The sequence below is a fragment of the Grus americana genome, chromosome 4 (assembly GCF_028858705.1).
Source record: "Grus americana isolate bGruAme1 chromosome 4, bGruAme1.mat, whole genome shotgun sequence".
NCBI lineage: Eukaryota > Metazoa > Chordata > Aves > Gruiformes > Gruidae > Grus > Grus americana.
Genome location: NC_072855.1, coordinates 4251483 through 4267243, shown reverse-complemented (window position 1 = coordinate 4267243; position 15761 = coordinate 4251483). Strand labels below are relative to the sequence as shown.

Here is a 15761-nt window from a genome sequence, read left to right as displayed (position 1 = left end):
ATTTGTAGAAAGATAACGTGGTGGGTGTTTTGGTTTTGGGTTTTTTTTTAAAAAAAACACACAAAGAAAGAATAGGCGTGATTTATTTGGAAAGTGGCTCAGTCTAAGGAGCGCAGGAACCAAAGAGAGACATCATTTTTGTGGAATTAAAGAAGTAGCAATTTATATTTTATCTCTGTTTTATTCTGAAAACAAAAACATCCAGTCTGGTGTCAGTCTCAAAAGACGACCAACATTTCTATCCAGCAGACCAACCTCAAGATCCACAACGTCTATGAGAAAACCATTAGTAACAGCTGGATGGACAGATGGGGTTAGCTGGCATTCATTTTTAATATAATGAGCATTCTTAGAAGAAAAATCACTTGCCCGTGTATTTTACATAACGGGGCTACCCATCCTGAAGCTTACTAGAACAGAATTATGTAACCAGCTTCCCATTATTCACGGCAACTCAGAAACAGAAAGGCACCGGGCCACGGACTCAGCAAATTCCACTGACGGTGAGAGAAGTTCGATGTCTACTGCCACATTTCTCTGGATCGCGCTGCTCCTGCCCCTGCCCATGCACTCGCGGCACACGTAGATTTGTACAGATGCGCAAAACTTGATGTGCATAGGTACACAAAGATTTTCTCTGACAATAAAGAAATTGGTCTACCTGGTTAAAACTAACATATGCATTATACATGTTAACCAAGATCACTGTCATCTTGCTCTTTTTAGACCATTGGACAAATGTTTTACCTTCTTTTAGCAAATTTTACTCAGTTCAAAGATAACTGGTTGAGCATACACTCCTAATCAATCACAGTATGAAATGAAACAGGTTTTAATAGTTTCTTTAATTTGGTTGGTTGGTTTTGTTTGTTTTTAATGTGAACCTGTATTCCATGGTATAACAACAAACCACGAGTATGTACTCAGTCAATCCCTGTCTTAAATTGACTGTTTCATAAATTTCTAAACTGTTTTTAAAAGACAAACATAAGTAAATAGTTGTTGCTACTGTATTCTCGCTCATACTTTGAGACTATAAATTATTTAGAGCAAGAACTTCTAAACATGTTTGAACAGAGCTTTCCACTAGAGATCACGAACAAAAACTGTTCAAGTTCTTATTATCAGAGATTACCAAGATAATTATGTAAAATGAGTAAATATAGCACCAGGCTAAAGGAAGAAGCAAAACAAATCGAAGATACTTGCCTGGGTAACAAGCGGCTCCAATAGCCTCTCTACTGTGAGAGTCCTGATTTCCAAACTTTTGGGGTCCCATTTCAAAATGATAGGTGACGTTGCAGAAGTCATACTCCCTAGAACAGACAAAAATTACAACATCCATGAAAATTATTAGCATAATATCCAAATACTGCATATACTGTATTTAGAGAGTAGCATATATGCCGTTCCCGTTCACATATAAAATACTTCTCCATCATCTTGCCAGTGTTCCTCTACTGAGAACTCCCAGGCGCACCACTGCCACATCTGCTGAGTGCTTCAACATTTATATTCAGAATTTTATTCTCTCCTATACCGCATAAAAATAGATACCCTATCATGCTGCATACATGCTGTATGGGGTGCACATGGCAAGGTTTTGGTAGGCGGGGGGCTGCAAGGTGGGTCCTGTGAGAAGAGGCCAGGGGTTGTCCCATCCTGGACACAGCATGGACGCACCACAGGACACTGCTGAGCCCTTCAGCGATGCTGGTGACACCTCTGGGAAAACACATTTAAGAAAGGACAAAATGTGGCCTGGCAGCGTGAGGAGTGAGGTGAAGAAAGTGTGAGAAACAATCCCGCAAACCCCAAAGTCAGAGAAGGAGAAGGGGTAGGAGGTGCTCCAGGTACCAGAGCAGAGATTCCCTTGCAGCCCATGGAGAAGACCGTGGTGAAGCAGGTATTTCCCTACAGCCCATGGAGGACCACATGGGAGCAGATATTCCTGTAGGCAATGGAGGACCCAACGCCACAACAGATGGATATGTCCTGAAGGAACTGCATCCCGTAGAGCGCACACGTAGGAGCAGGTTAATCCTGAAGGACTGCAGCTCGTGGAGATGACCCACACTGGAGCAGGGGAAAAGGGTGAGGAAGGAGCAGCAAAGATGAAGCATTATGAACTGACTGCAACGCCCATTCCCCGTCCCCCCTGTGCCGCTCAGGGAGGGAGAAGCAAGGGGGTAAAAGACTCAGGAGTGAAGGAGTGAAGTCAAGACTGGGAAAAAAGTGAAGGTGGGGGAAGGTGCTATAGATTTTGTGGTTTTATTCTCATGATCCAACTCTATTTTAATCAGCAATAAATTTATTTTCCCTAACTCAAGTCAGTTTTGCCCATGACGGTAACTGGTAAGTGATCTCCCTGTCTTTATCTCCACCCAAGAGGTTTTCATCCTGTCTTCTCCCCCTGTCCAACTGAGGAGGGGGAGTGAGAGCATGGCTTGGTGGGCACCTGGGAGCCAGCCAAGGTCAACCCACCAACACATGGAATACAACAAATCCAACAAGCCTGTTCAGCTTTTTGAGTAAAACTTCCCCACAGTATTCAGGATTTCATAATTTTGCACCAAAACCAGTAGTATTCATTTAAAAAATAAAAGGATTCTCCAGACCATTTTAGGCTTAAAAGCTTAAACAAAGCCTAAAACAAAGGCAACAGCAAGTTGCTGTCATTGTATTTGCCATTTCAGGTTTTCATTAAATTTTCTTGAGACACTTGACTTCCTTTTTGAAATTCCAAATGCAGAAAAATCCAGCTGCCAGGTTGTAAGAGATGTACAATGCACCTCATGGAGCTGGAAAGTGATACAAGTATGTGGTGACAAGCAATGCCACATGTAAACTACCTTGTCTATTAAAAAAAAAAAAAGAGAGAGAAAAAATTTCAGGGAAAAAAGTTAATTTTAAATAATTCTAGTTTAAATATTTCCCTTTATTTTAAAATTAAAATAAAATAATAAAAGTCTCATATACCTAGGGAATTCTAGCAGGGAAAGACAAACCAATAATATCATATTGTACATTGCATAAGTGAGATCCAAATCAAGCTCTCTGTATATAATATCCCAAATGTTTAAAAATGTTTTCTCCAGAAAGTTATGTTTAACTGACAAGCTCTTTTCAGTAATATTAAAAAACCCACAAACAAACCCAAAGTAGTGTGTGTGTGTGGGGGGGGGGGAATCAAAAGCGATTCAGCTATTGCTCCTTGAATAACAATCCACTTTATAAAGCTTAATTCAGTAAGGTACATATTCAGTACTTTGCAACATTATCTGGTATATACAAAGTAAGTTCTACTGCTTTATTCAGGAGAATGTCTTGACTAATTACTATCACTCAAAATTAACAGGCTAGTAAGTCTATGCAAAATCCACTCTCAGTCTGCAGAAGATTGTCACTGTATTACCAGCAGACAAAACGCTTGCTCAAAAAGAGAGGCGTATCAGAAATCATGTATAAAACCAGCCCTCAGCCTCCTCTCATTTGCAAACATTTGTTAGCAGAATTATCTGATAGTATCTAGCATGTGCTAAAATTGCTACTATTCAGTTTCTACTCTTACGCAAAAAATTTGTTCGGCTTCAGGCTCTACAATGCCGAAAGCACCCATACATGTGATTAAAGAAAATGAGGAGACAGTTTCTAGTTGCTGTAAACATGGTTAATGTGGGAGCTACTCTCATTTTCCTAACAGACAATGTTTAATCATCTTTCAGAACCTGTTTCATTTTTATATAAAGATGGTCGCTACTCCAGTTGGCCTCTGTATTCAAAAAGTTTTAAGTAGACAATCATTCTAGTCAATAATTTATGAGTTATGACACTTTTAAATGTGTCAAATACAGTTTCTTCCTTTTTAATAAGCACGCTTTTCCTCACTAACTGTTAACATGAGTACTCAAACATACACCTCTCATTATACAAAAATATAGTCAAAGTTGTAACGTAGTCCAAAGCCTACAAAAGCAAACTAATTTCAGTGGATGGCGATCGTACAGGTGACACAAAAGATAACCTGGATGATCAGTTTTTTCAGTCAGAATACTGTCTCAGTCTCAACCTTTACTAAGAAACAAGAAAAAAAAAATCCTTCAAAATTCAGTATAAAAGGGTGAGTAATGCTTTCCATTTTGAAAAGGATACATACAAGAAAAAGCCTCGTTAAAGACCTATAAGAAAGTTTTTCTCTCCCAGTAAAAATCTACCCCACAATAGCAAACAAGTAAAATTAAAAAGTCAAATTAGTGCATTTCCCTCAACATTTCTCCAGCTGCTGTCACAACAGCAATTTTAAATGACAAAAGACTAAAAAGACATTACCTGCCCAAGTGTACGTCTACAAAAAGATGGAATATTTCTTCCTTGCCATTTCTACAACAATCTTCCTAGACTGAACAGGTGAACGGGGACTGCTCGGGTGGATAAAGGAAAGGATGCTAACGGGATCTTATGCCTACTTGACCAACTATTCCCCAAACAATTAGCTTGAAGTACTTCATTGGAAATATAAATTGCTTCATAGGTTATACACGGCTTGTGGTTGTGTAGTACCTGTGAGGAAGATAACCCATGTGAGCAGAGGAAAATGGCATCCCATAACATTTTTCCTATAAATATAAAAGTGTATTATCACAAATCGTGGAATGCTTTGGGTTGGAAGGGACCTCAAAGATCATCTAGTTCCAACCCCTGCTGCAGGCAGCAGTAGCCACAAGTAAGAGAGATCTCCTTTCCTACTACCTTCTAGACTAGACCGATATCCACCATGTTCTAAGTAGATTAATTTTTTTTTTTTTCATTTCCCTGGAGTTTCCAACTTATTGTCATTTTTTTAAATAGCAGCATACTTGGACAACAATCCATTCTTTCTTCAAAACATGAAATTAGGTTTGTCATCTGAATTCCAACCTCTGTAATTTAGAAACACATACTAATTATTCTTTGGGGTAAATCTCACTGAATTAAAATGCGCGTGTTGTTTTTATGATTGCAGAGTTATAAAATATTTGTAGCAGAAAGCTTCAGTGAAACTTATTCTCTGCTGTTCACATATATTATCAACTGGCAAGGCACAATTAAGTTTGAATTTGAAATTTGATATTATCAAATAAGGAAAGTAAGTTTATAGTGCTGTTAATAATACTTCTAAAGAAGTATACAGATGATTGCCATCCTAATCCTGAAACTAGCTCCATATTTTTTCAAGAGTATATTTATTGAAATCTATTCCCTAACTGTACTTTTTCTTCCTAGAACACATGCCAAAATATGTGCATCTCTTGTTTTAAGATTTAGCTTTTCCTAAATATTGCAAAACAGAAATGTCTCTACCCAGTCTGGTAACTATTGGTCAATGGGAACATTTGTTTAGGCAGTCTGTCTTCAAAGCCTATCTGTAAAGAAATTAAGTATTTACTTAAGTCAACGATTCATTAGAGTGGATTCCTATATTGTAGCCAAAATCTAACTATGTCATTGGAATTCTTCATTAACATAACATTCACCAAAAAACTCACCCCATGACCACCCTTATCACCAATCTTTTCACACAGCAGAATTTTACTGTTTGGAATCTTCTACAAAACCAAAAATATTTGCACGTGAAATTACTTGTTTGTCTATTACACTATAACATCACTTCCACAATAGTCCCGCTTTCCTCGAAACTTACACAAATATATATTCTGATGGTCAGAAACTGCTCACAGGTGACTGTACATCTCATTTCTCTGCTGCAATTCAAATGTGGAGTTAACATATTTTTACTGTTACATGAGCAGAAGCAATGTTTGCTGAAGCAAACTGATAATTTTTTAGAAATATAAGCATTGCCAGCCAAGAGTAGACCTCCAGTTGTTAGTCCAGTTCTCACCTGCAATGCAGAACACTGCAGACATGACAGATGCTAAACATTTCATACTGAATAAAGAACAAAAACATTCTACCCAATTCATAGCAAATCTGTAGGATTAATCTTTTGGCAATACTAGATTGGCAAGACTGGCAGCACAGTTCTGTACTTCCAGTGGTATATTTGCTACTGGAGGGCAAAAAATGGACTTCATGGGTGAGAAAAAAAGATGTCCCACAAGGTAGCAAGACAGTAAGATGAGAGGAGGCAAAAGGCAAAATAATAATTTAGCCCTCATTTCCAAATATTAAACTTGTAATAGCCCTAATACTTCAAGAGAATTATACAGACTATTAAAAAAGTATGCTTTATAGATGATTCTCCCACATCAATCACCATCTTGGCTTTCAGTCCACACGTCCAGACTAACGGGGCACTCCCACCCATGCTTCACACCAATCTGGCACAGCTGAGGGGCTAGTTCAGCTCTTTCTCCATGTTTCCATTCTTTGGTAACAGCGCTGTAAATTCTATCAAGAACATCACCTGGTTGAACACTAACTAATCCAACAAAAGAAAAACGAGTTTTCAGTTCCCTGCCGGACTGCAGAGCTCCAAGTACAGCAGCAGAGGTGAAGGGCAGGACAGGATTGCATTTTCAGCAGCAGCACGGGTACAAACTGGTTGAAGATGACTGAGAAACCGAACGAAAGACTGTCTGTGCTTTCTTGGTTTGCATCCTTCGTTTGAGAACCATGTCAAAACAAACACCTCTCTACGCAGAGCCAGGCTTATGTGAAGAATACGGAATTCCTCACAGCAGGATACACAATCTCTTGAGACAGACACAGAAAAATTCTGACTGACTTCACAGACGCGTTTCCATGTTTCACTGGGAGCTAGAAATCCAAATACTACATGGCTAGATCCTTGACTATGCCTACGGAGTATAACAGCGTGACATTAGAGAAATGCAAGCTGGCTCTGAAATATCTACTACGGGTGCAGGGTAGGTTGGAGCACAGGACACACTGGCTCAGGCATTAGATATCCTAGCAATGTGCGCAGCCCTAGAAACCCCACCTCTTGGCTGATGTGGCTGGCAGGGGACTGCAGGGATACCTGGGCGTATCCATATAGCTGAGATTCTGCCGTTACCTTACGTCTATCTGCAGTATTGAGCAATGCAGATGTAGGTCGACCTGAGCAGCGTAAAATACAGTTGCAAGAGGTCTGATATTCAAGGGAGCCTGGTTTCCAACACTATTCGCAATCCATTTGCCCGTTCTCTGTTTCTAGTAATACGAGAATACAAGCGGAGATGGAGAGACAGAAGAATGAGTGCGTAACAATTGGAAAGAAGGGAAATAAAGGGAAAATGCTGAGAGGTCAGAGACTAACGACGAGGAGTAAGAGAACAATGGAAAAGGGAATAGAGAACATCCCTTTCTACAGATAAAAGCACCTATCATTAGTCAATGACAGCCCAGTACAGCCTCCAGCAGATCAGGCTGGAGGAATATCTGTGTCCGCATGTTTGAACCACAAGTTTTCGACATGCTTGTTTATTTTGTCTCATAAAAGTGACTCTTCTCTCTTCCTTCCTAAAACTTAGGCAGGAAAAAACAATCCAAAATAAACCTTTAGGTTCCACTTTCAAGCTTAACCACGCAGAGAATTTTTAATTTGAGCTTTTCTAAGCTCTCAATTTCCTTTTGGATTCACAGCCCTCTCCCCTTCTGCTAACCCTCCACCTCCACGTTGGGTTGAGATTCTGGTTTGGCCTCAACAAAACAAAGTTCTTAAATGGAAGCAGCCCGTTACACAAACCCAGACTTCTAGCCAATAAACCATTAAGTAAGGAGGAAAAAGGCCTTGACAAGAGGAGGATTACCTTGGTAACAAAGCCAGCGGGATGGTGACCATGGAGTGCCCTGACACAGAAACAGGAAAGCTATGAAAAGGCAATGGCTGAGTCATTCACACTTTTCAGTCACATTAACCAGCTCGGTCTTGGAGACAACTGCCTACACCAAGACCCGACTGAGCCAGGAGGGAAAACTGCCTTCAGAAATCAAAAACGCCACGAAGAACTCGGAGGGAAGGTGCAAACTGCAGTGTAAAGGTCAGTGTAGCAGAAAGGTTCCACTTACACCCACTCGCAGGACCGGCTTCCTCTTCTGCTTTAACTAAAAACCGTGATAATATGCTTCAAAATTCTGTGCAAAGCCTAGCTGTGGGCAAAGTCCAAATTGTTTTTATCTACTATATGGCTTAGCAAAATAATTCTGCTTTAAAGGCTCACACATTTACAGCTACGGGCTCTCACATCAGCACTGCCTGAGATGATGGCCCTGAGGAACGTAGTACCGCGATGTGGCAGTGGTTGTACATCCCATTTGGTCCAGCACACCTTTGAGCTGCATCCAGTCCCTCAGAGGGACATCTCAGAAGGTTTAGACAAACTATAATATGAATCTGAGAACAATCTATGGACGCTGGGACAAGGAGTTGGACTGTGAATTCAACTCTCAGGTCAAGTTTATGACGCAGAAGATCCTCACTCTAGGAGAATGTTAGATATAATACCCAGTTCTTAAAACACCTAAAAATCTAATGGTTGGCTTTCTGTGAGTAACCTGGTGATTTGGGGAGAGCCATCAGTAGGAAAGATGAAAAATAGGGGGAGATTCACATTTTTTTTCCTCTAACAAACATTAGGAGTAGAATTGTTGGATGTGAAAGGTAATTCACTCCAAGATAAGTAAGCAATTAAAATGCTTGATAGCTGTTTTAAATAGCCATATATAAAATCCTTATATTAAAATAATTTCTTGCATTGTTCCTAAGAACATGCTTTTGTCCACTAAATAACTTTCACTGTCAAGGTATGGGAGTTTCTTAAAATGCTTATGGAATTTGAAGATTTTAAGGAACCTATACCAAAAGGGAGCCCAAGCCCCAGCAAAAGTCACTTCTGTACAACCGAAGATTTTTCCACCAATTGCTCTGTATTCACACAGCTCTTCAGTGCTTCCTAATAAAAGTCTTCTCACAGAGTTCTGGATGCAATCAAAGCCTCTGAGGTCACTGCTGCTGGGATGTTGGTTCACGTAGGGTCACATTGCAAGCCCAGGAAAACCAAATGATTTTAAATCAGGTCCTTGGTGCAGATCCTATGTTCTGCATTCTCTCTCCATTATATTTCCCCTCAAATGACAGCAAATTAGACATTTAGATTACTGCAGATATGATCAATTTACATAAATGGTCCTCCTTTTTAGTAATAACACCGTAACTTTTTAAACTTTTTTCAAGTTCTGTTCCTTCTTAAGAAAACATTAATCTCAAATCTTGCAGGAAAAAAAAAAATAAACTTTTATTCACTAAATCTATTTAACCACTTATTTTTATTCACTGTATTAAACTGGCATTAGCAATACCAGCTGACATTTTACAAGAGCATGGAAGTATTAAGTACCTTTGGTTTAAACTAAACTAACGCATGTTTGCTCCCCTTGTAACCATGAGTTTGCAAGTTTTTGCTTCGGCATGTAGGGGTCATTCTGCCACTGAAAATATCCTACCTACAATTCCTCATACTTGGAAACTACAATTAACCTTTCCTCTGTATTTCCCTGCAGCTCTTCTTCATTTCTCTGAAAGAGAACTCTTTATTCCACAAGACCAACTGTTGCTACCTTCAAACGAAACAATTTACATTTTTTCCTATGGAGAGTCAAAGCTTTAGGGGGTTTTGTGTTTTTTTGGTTTGGCTATCTTTTCAAGGAGACTATTTCCCTGCTGGTTTCACTACAGTAGGAATACTGCTAGTATCATCTCTACACGTCTTTCTCCTTCATTAACCTTTAAATTATCTAACTACTAATTATTTTGCTTAAGAGTTTTTTTGCTCTTCTTCCTACAGATGCAACGCTATTTCCCTGCACTGAACAGAATCTTTTAGTTGTCTGAACTACAGATACAACCAGCCCAAAGCTTGTACAACTTTACTGTGACATACTGGATGACAACCATCTCCCCTTGTCCTTGTAAAGTCTACAAGCTTCCATACTATGGAGAAGGAGCTGTTCCATTTTCCAATTCCATAATTAACACATTAAACAGGATTGTTTTCAAACAAAGCCCTGTGGGAGCACAGCTGACATTTTCCTCAGCAATTAATATTATGGGCCATTAATAGTCCTTCTGAACGCTCCCACCAGCTTCTAGACGCACACGTTGTCTTGTTGCTGGTGTCTGCATTTGGCAATCTGTTCATCAATTGCCTGTGAGAAATTCCTCAAAGTCTTAGGGAAATTTATCATCTAACCTTGTGTTCATTAAATCTGCTCTTACTTTAAACGCGTTAAAGAAAGTTGCTCTATCCCTAGTAAACCCATTCAGAACAGACCTCACATTCTGCTAGAAGCCACATGTACCACCCCATAATTATTTACCACTGTTTCACTAATGCAAAAGAAAAAAAAAAGGACAAAGTAAAAATCTGTAATGATGTAAATACATTTTAAGAATAAGAACTAAATTGTTTAATTCTGCTTGATCTCTTATTAGTGAAACTTCTCCTGATGTTATTCTTATGCTGATGGATGTTTCAAACAAAGCACAATGCATAAATCACCATCCATGACGATATCGAAAAACTTCTATCTTCCCCAGCTGTGTGTTCACAGGATTTGCTGTAGTTTTGTTAGTCTGGAAATACTGAAATACAATGTGGCATAAGAATCACATCACCATTATAATTAATTTAATTCAAGATAATAAAGGTCTGTGTTTCCTATTCAGAACAGTCCTTTATTCAGAAGGAAATAAGCAATGTAGACAGACAGCACATACAATTCCTAACGTAAAAGATGGCATCCAAAGCCATAACGGTACAGATGACATGCTTAATGAAAACAGTAAAAAATAGCTCTTTCTCTCAAAACCTACAGACAATTTCGGAAAAATCTAATGTAAAGAGAGAGACCAGAGCTCATAACACCTGTCCTCTCTCTTTAATCTATTATATTGTTGGACTAATTTTGATTTTTTCTTAAAATGTGGAGTACTGAAGACTTTCCAGAAGAGTAGAAAAAAAAAAACCAAAAAAAACCTTGTGCCTTTGTTTAAAATTGAAAGATGGAACAACTTCAGAGTAAGGCCATCAATCCAACATCAATCTCTCACAAAACAATGGGAAAAGTAGGCACTTGACTCTGTTAACAAAGCATTACGCAGGCATTACAAAATTACTGTTGGTATCATAGATTTATAATTAAGAGAACTTTAGATATCATTTTTAAAAAAATTAAATTATTGTAATAGACACCTCGATCCAGGCCAAGTTATACTAAAATCCAGTGAGTGAAAGCCAAAATTAAACACGTTCTTAATAGAAATAAACAGCTTTTAAAATATTTTTAACTAGGGAAAATATTTACAGGAAGCAATTTACAAGGACCTGAGATGGATTTCCCATCACTGCTTATTTTAACTTCTGAACTTCACTGCCTCAGAGGTAAGGATTACTTTAAAACAGGACTGACTTCATTAAAAGATACGGTGCATGTTATGCAGGTGATTAGACTAATCGCATCTCGTCCTTCCAGCATGCCATTCTGTCAGCGTATGAAAACACACTGCTTAGAGTTTTGTAGAGGGGATGCTTGGTTTCAGTCAAAATATAAAACTATTACTGCATCGCACCTGGAGAATGTTGCTACTTAACCTCAAATGCATCACAAGACATAAAAAAAAAAAAAAACCAACTTGACAAAACAAAAGCAAAGGATGGGATCTGGCTTCATTTCAGAAAAATCTGTACAGCTATGGGAACATTTTGAAGGTCATTTTATGGCACCCAACAAACCACCAGGTCTCCAGAGAAGCTGATTCACGTGCTCCAGCAATAACTAAACTCAGCTTTTATCAAACTGAATTCCAGAACTCTTGAACTCTAGCAGTGAACACTGTATACAATCTACAACACCACTTTCCATTAAGATAAGAAGCATGTAGATTTAAGAGTTCCCGCTAATTACAAATGTGCCGGTACGGGTCAGCCAGGCCAGTGACATCTAGAGATTTACGCTCCATGGCAACATAATTCATATGGCTGGAAAGCCACTGGCACTGACTGGTACAAACCACTATTTCTTTAAAACTACCCATAAAACACAGACAATTATTTGATGTGAAGAGTGAACATGTTGGGGTTTGTTTGTTTTAAGCAATGTTTCTCCAGCTTTAGCTAAAGGGATTACTTACATAAGGGAGAGATGGAAAGATAACAACCTAGTGACAGCTGATATTTACATTATACATACAGAGCAGCAGCATGAAAAGTTACTATCATTGTAGCTAATTTCCTAACCATACCACTATTTTAAAGTTTCCTCCTTTATATATTACTATGGGAAAAAAAAAAAAAGTTTTCAAGACAGCAAATCCATTTTATTTGGCTCACATCCATGTCTTTAATAACTTCAGTGTATGTTGCCAGCTATCACAATGATGCATGAATGTTCTTGGGTTTTACTAGGGTCCTCACAGTAGAATTGAGAAAAACAAAGAAGATAATGCAATAGCAGCAAGTGTCATCGTTATTTCTCTTCATTGCACAGGCATGGAAGGTATCCAATATCACCAGTTGTCCCTGATCATTGTGTGTTCATTCTTTAAGCCAGAGTAATTTTTGGGTTTGTGCACTGTATTCATATACCTAGCCAATAGGTGATTCTCCAGCTCTCGCTAATCCATAGCGTCCTATCACTTGTTCTGCTGCCATGGACAAAGCACTGTAAGCTTGTCCCTTGTGGCTATTTTGTTCTTGTTCAGTTAGTTTTTACTATATGTTTACATCCCACTCTTTAAATTCCCTATTTGTCTTCACGTAACTCCACTGTGGCATACTCTTTTTTTTTTAAAAAAATAATTCTTATCAGTGCAGCTCCAGCTTTCTAACGTCTGAGACCAGACGAGATGTGGCTGCTTCTAGTCTACTCAGCAATTCTATTAATACTCTAGTTTCAATAGGATATTTAATGTATTATCATCAGTCCGTATTTTTTGTTTTCTGTGTAGTACTCATAGCTAAACATTTTCTCCCCATCTCATCCATGAAGGAACTGTAGAAGGAAACAACCATCCCAAGGAGAAATAAGTTTACTACTATTATATCCCTATTCATACATGTCATGACTTATTCATTCCTTTTTGTCTGAGATGTAATTGTGTTGTCCTCTTAGCATTAATTTGGAGTCCAAGTCAACAATACCTGTAACACCTGCAGAACATAAACGGCGCTTCAATAACATTGTGCTTTTCAAAGGGCCAAAAATCATCTTTTTAAAAACAATAATTTCCTCAGATTTGTGTTATTAATCAACACCTGAAATAGGGAGAAGAAAAAACAAACAAGCAAACAAAAAAACCCCACCCAAACAAAACACATAATATAGTGGCGAATGAAATTTGCAATTTTCTAGTTTTTGTCAGCCAATTGTCATACATGTGGACATGTTATCTATATTAGCTGGAAAGTCTACATTCATTGTTCTAGAAATCTTTAGGTAAAAATCTTTTTTTAAAATTAGCTGCTGGTATCTATGGTATGACCGCAAGTGAACACAAGACAGTTGCAATAAAATTAGTGGCCAGTCTAGACTACATCTGCAATTGTCAACAGATTGAGAGAATTTCTCAGATTCATCCCTGCGACTGTAACTGGGCCCTACATCAACCACTACTTTGAGCTGGATCGTCTTATAGTTTTTCTTTCACTTAATCGAACCAAAAATACTACAAGGGCTTTGAATTAGTAAAACTAGATTTTATTAGAACACAGCTTGGCCATTACAACAAAGAAAATTCAGAAAGACAGAATCAAAATGAAAGGGATTTATGAACAATCGTATCTCCTTTCTACTGTGTCCTTCCAGGGTAGATCTTTTCCTTTGGTCTTGCTCCCAGGTCTAGCACTTTGTGGAAGCTGGTTGGGTAGCAACACGTTTTACGATGTCTTTGATAGCCTGAAAAAGCCCATTTCCAACACCGTTATAACACATCTTCTTGGGTGTCTATTCATTACTTCTTAAGAAGGCATCAGGTTCCTGGTAATGCTCCAGGTTCCAGACTTGCTTCTATGCCTCATGCTGCCTCCCTGAGCCACCACACTCTTACGATTCAAACAAACTATAGATAGTCCGTTTTATTTTCTTTTACTTTCATGTCCTTTTCCCCTCCTCTTGCGTTTCTGAGAAACTTAGTTACTTACAATAAATTAACTGATCTCAGGAACGAATACGACACCTACTGAAGGGCACAATGCCAACTCACATAATCTGATCATGTAACTGTTTCTGCCTTTTTATTCCTTCCACGCAAACAAGAACCATAGAGCAGAATTGCTTTGAAGTTCATAAAGTGGCTATGAAAAAGATAGATGAAATTTAACTTTAATAAACACGAAGTGATAAAAAACAGGAAAAAGGACCAGGATCCTGATTACATACATAACGATGGACTCTGAAATTGGTTATTAATACCCAGGAATGCAATCTGTGAATTATAACAGCTGTATGTAAATGCCAGCCTAACACAGAGTAGCAATCAAAAATAAAGTGAGGAATTATTCTGAAAGGGAAAGAGAACAAAACAGAAAACACCATTATGCCATTATAAATCCACATCATTAATACAATTTGGCCACCCCTTTTCCACAAAGAATGTCGCAAAACTGAGAAAAACACGGTGGCGACAAGGACGATCAAGGACTTCAAGAAACAACTAAATAGATTAAAAATCTTCATTCTGTAGAAGAAAAGACTGAGGAGGAATACAATACAGCCAACAAAACCTGAAGTATCATGGATAAAGTGAAACAATCTATTGCTTTTGTCTTTTTCAATGAAAAAAAGACAGAAAGAAAATGTCAAATAAAAACCTACTATGTTATCAGCAACGGTTTTGGAACTCCTTGTTGTGGGTACTGCACATGCTACAAGTTTACATCAGCTCATAAATTAACTCAATGCATTCATGAAAGGGAAAGGAAGGGGAAAAAAACCCCAGGAAACAAACAAAAAACCCCTAACAGATTGACCTTAAGTCCCTGAGCTGCAGGCTGTCTGAGGCTTGGAGGGTAGTCCAGCAAAGTAGCACTGAGTGCTTTCTCCACAGTTTTGCTCTGAGGAATCAACTGTTTCATCTCCTCATTAAATGGAGTCTAAAACTGTTGACACTCTGGCCTACTGTCTACCCTGGTATAAAGAGAAAGACAAATCACTTGGAGACAATCTCCAGCAAGATAAGGAAACCTCAAGGGAATGAAAGATTGGGCCAACTTTTTAGAGTGAGATAAATCTACTCCTTTTCCTATTCTTGTCTGACAAAATAACCAGGGCAGTTGGTGCCAAGCTATTACAGCAGGAATAGCTTTGCCCTGACAAGGCAGATCAGGAATCGAGTAACCCAGTAGATAGCGAGGGTAAACACTGAGATGACAGCTCCAATTTGCCTTTCAAGCACGAGCAGCTTCATTTACCAAAAGAGGCACACAGAGAAATCATTCAGCTTAGCACACAGGCACTCAAGCAAATGACTTCATATCATAGATCTACACCGTTCCTGGAAGTGAGGAATCGGTACTGAGAATGAAAGGCACAGAGAATAACTCAAGTGTTGAACTGGTGGTGACACTTACAGTGGTAAGTTACACACGATATGGTGGTACTACTTTCAGTGCCTCTCACACCACTAGAAGTCAAGAGAGAAGTTCAGACAACACTATGGGCTGCTGGTGCCAAAAGAGATAGTAAATGCATCAGAGACAATGTAGATGTAGACCATGTAGATGTAAACATGACCTATTCATTAGTCAAGACAAGGACTGTGT

At 38.6% G+C, this 15761-nt stretch overlaps 1 protein-coding gene across 1 annotated transcript in view; it reads right to left on the bottom strand.

The window, feature by feature from the left end:
• CTNNA2 (catenin alpha 2) overlaps positions 1-15761 on the bottom strand; it is a 539666-nt gene that overhangs the window by 445029 nt on the left and 78876 nt on the right. The window contains exon 2 of the mRNA XM_054824266.1: positions 1210-1316. Within this exon, the coding sequence (XP_054680241.1) occupies positions 1210-1311 (102 nt within the window). The 5' untranslated portion in view covers positions 1312-1316. The remainder of the gene's footprint in view (positions 1-1209; positions 1317-15761) is intronic.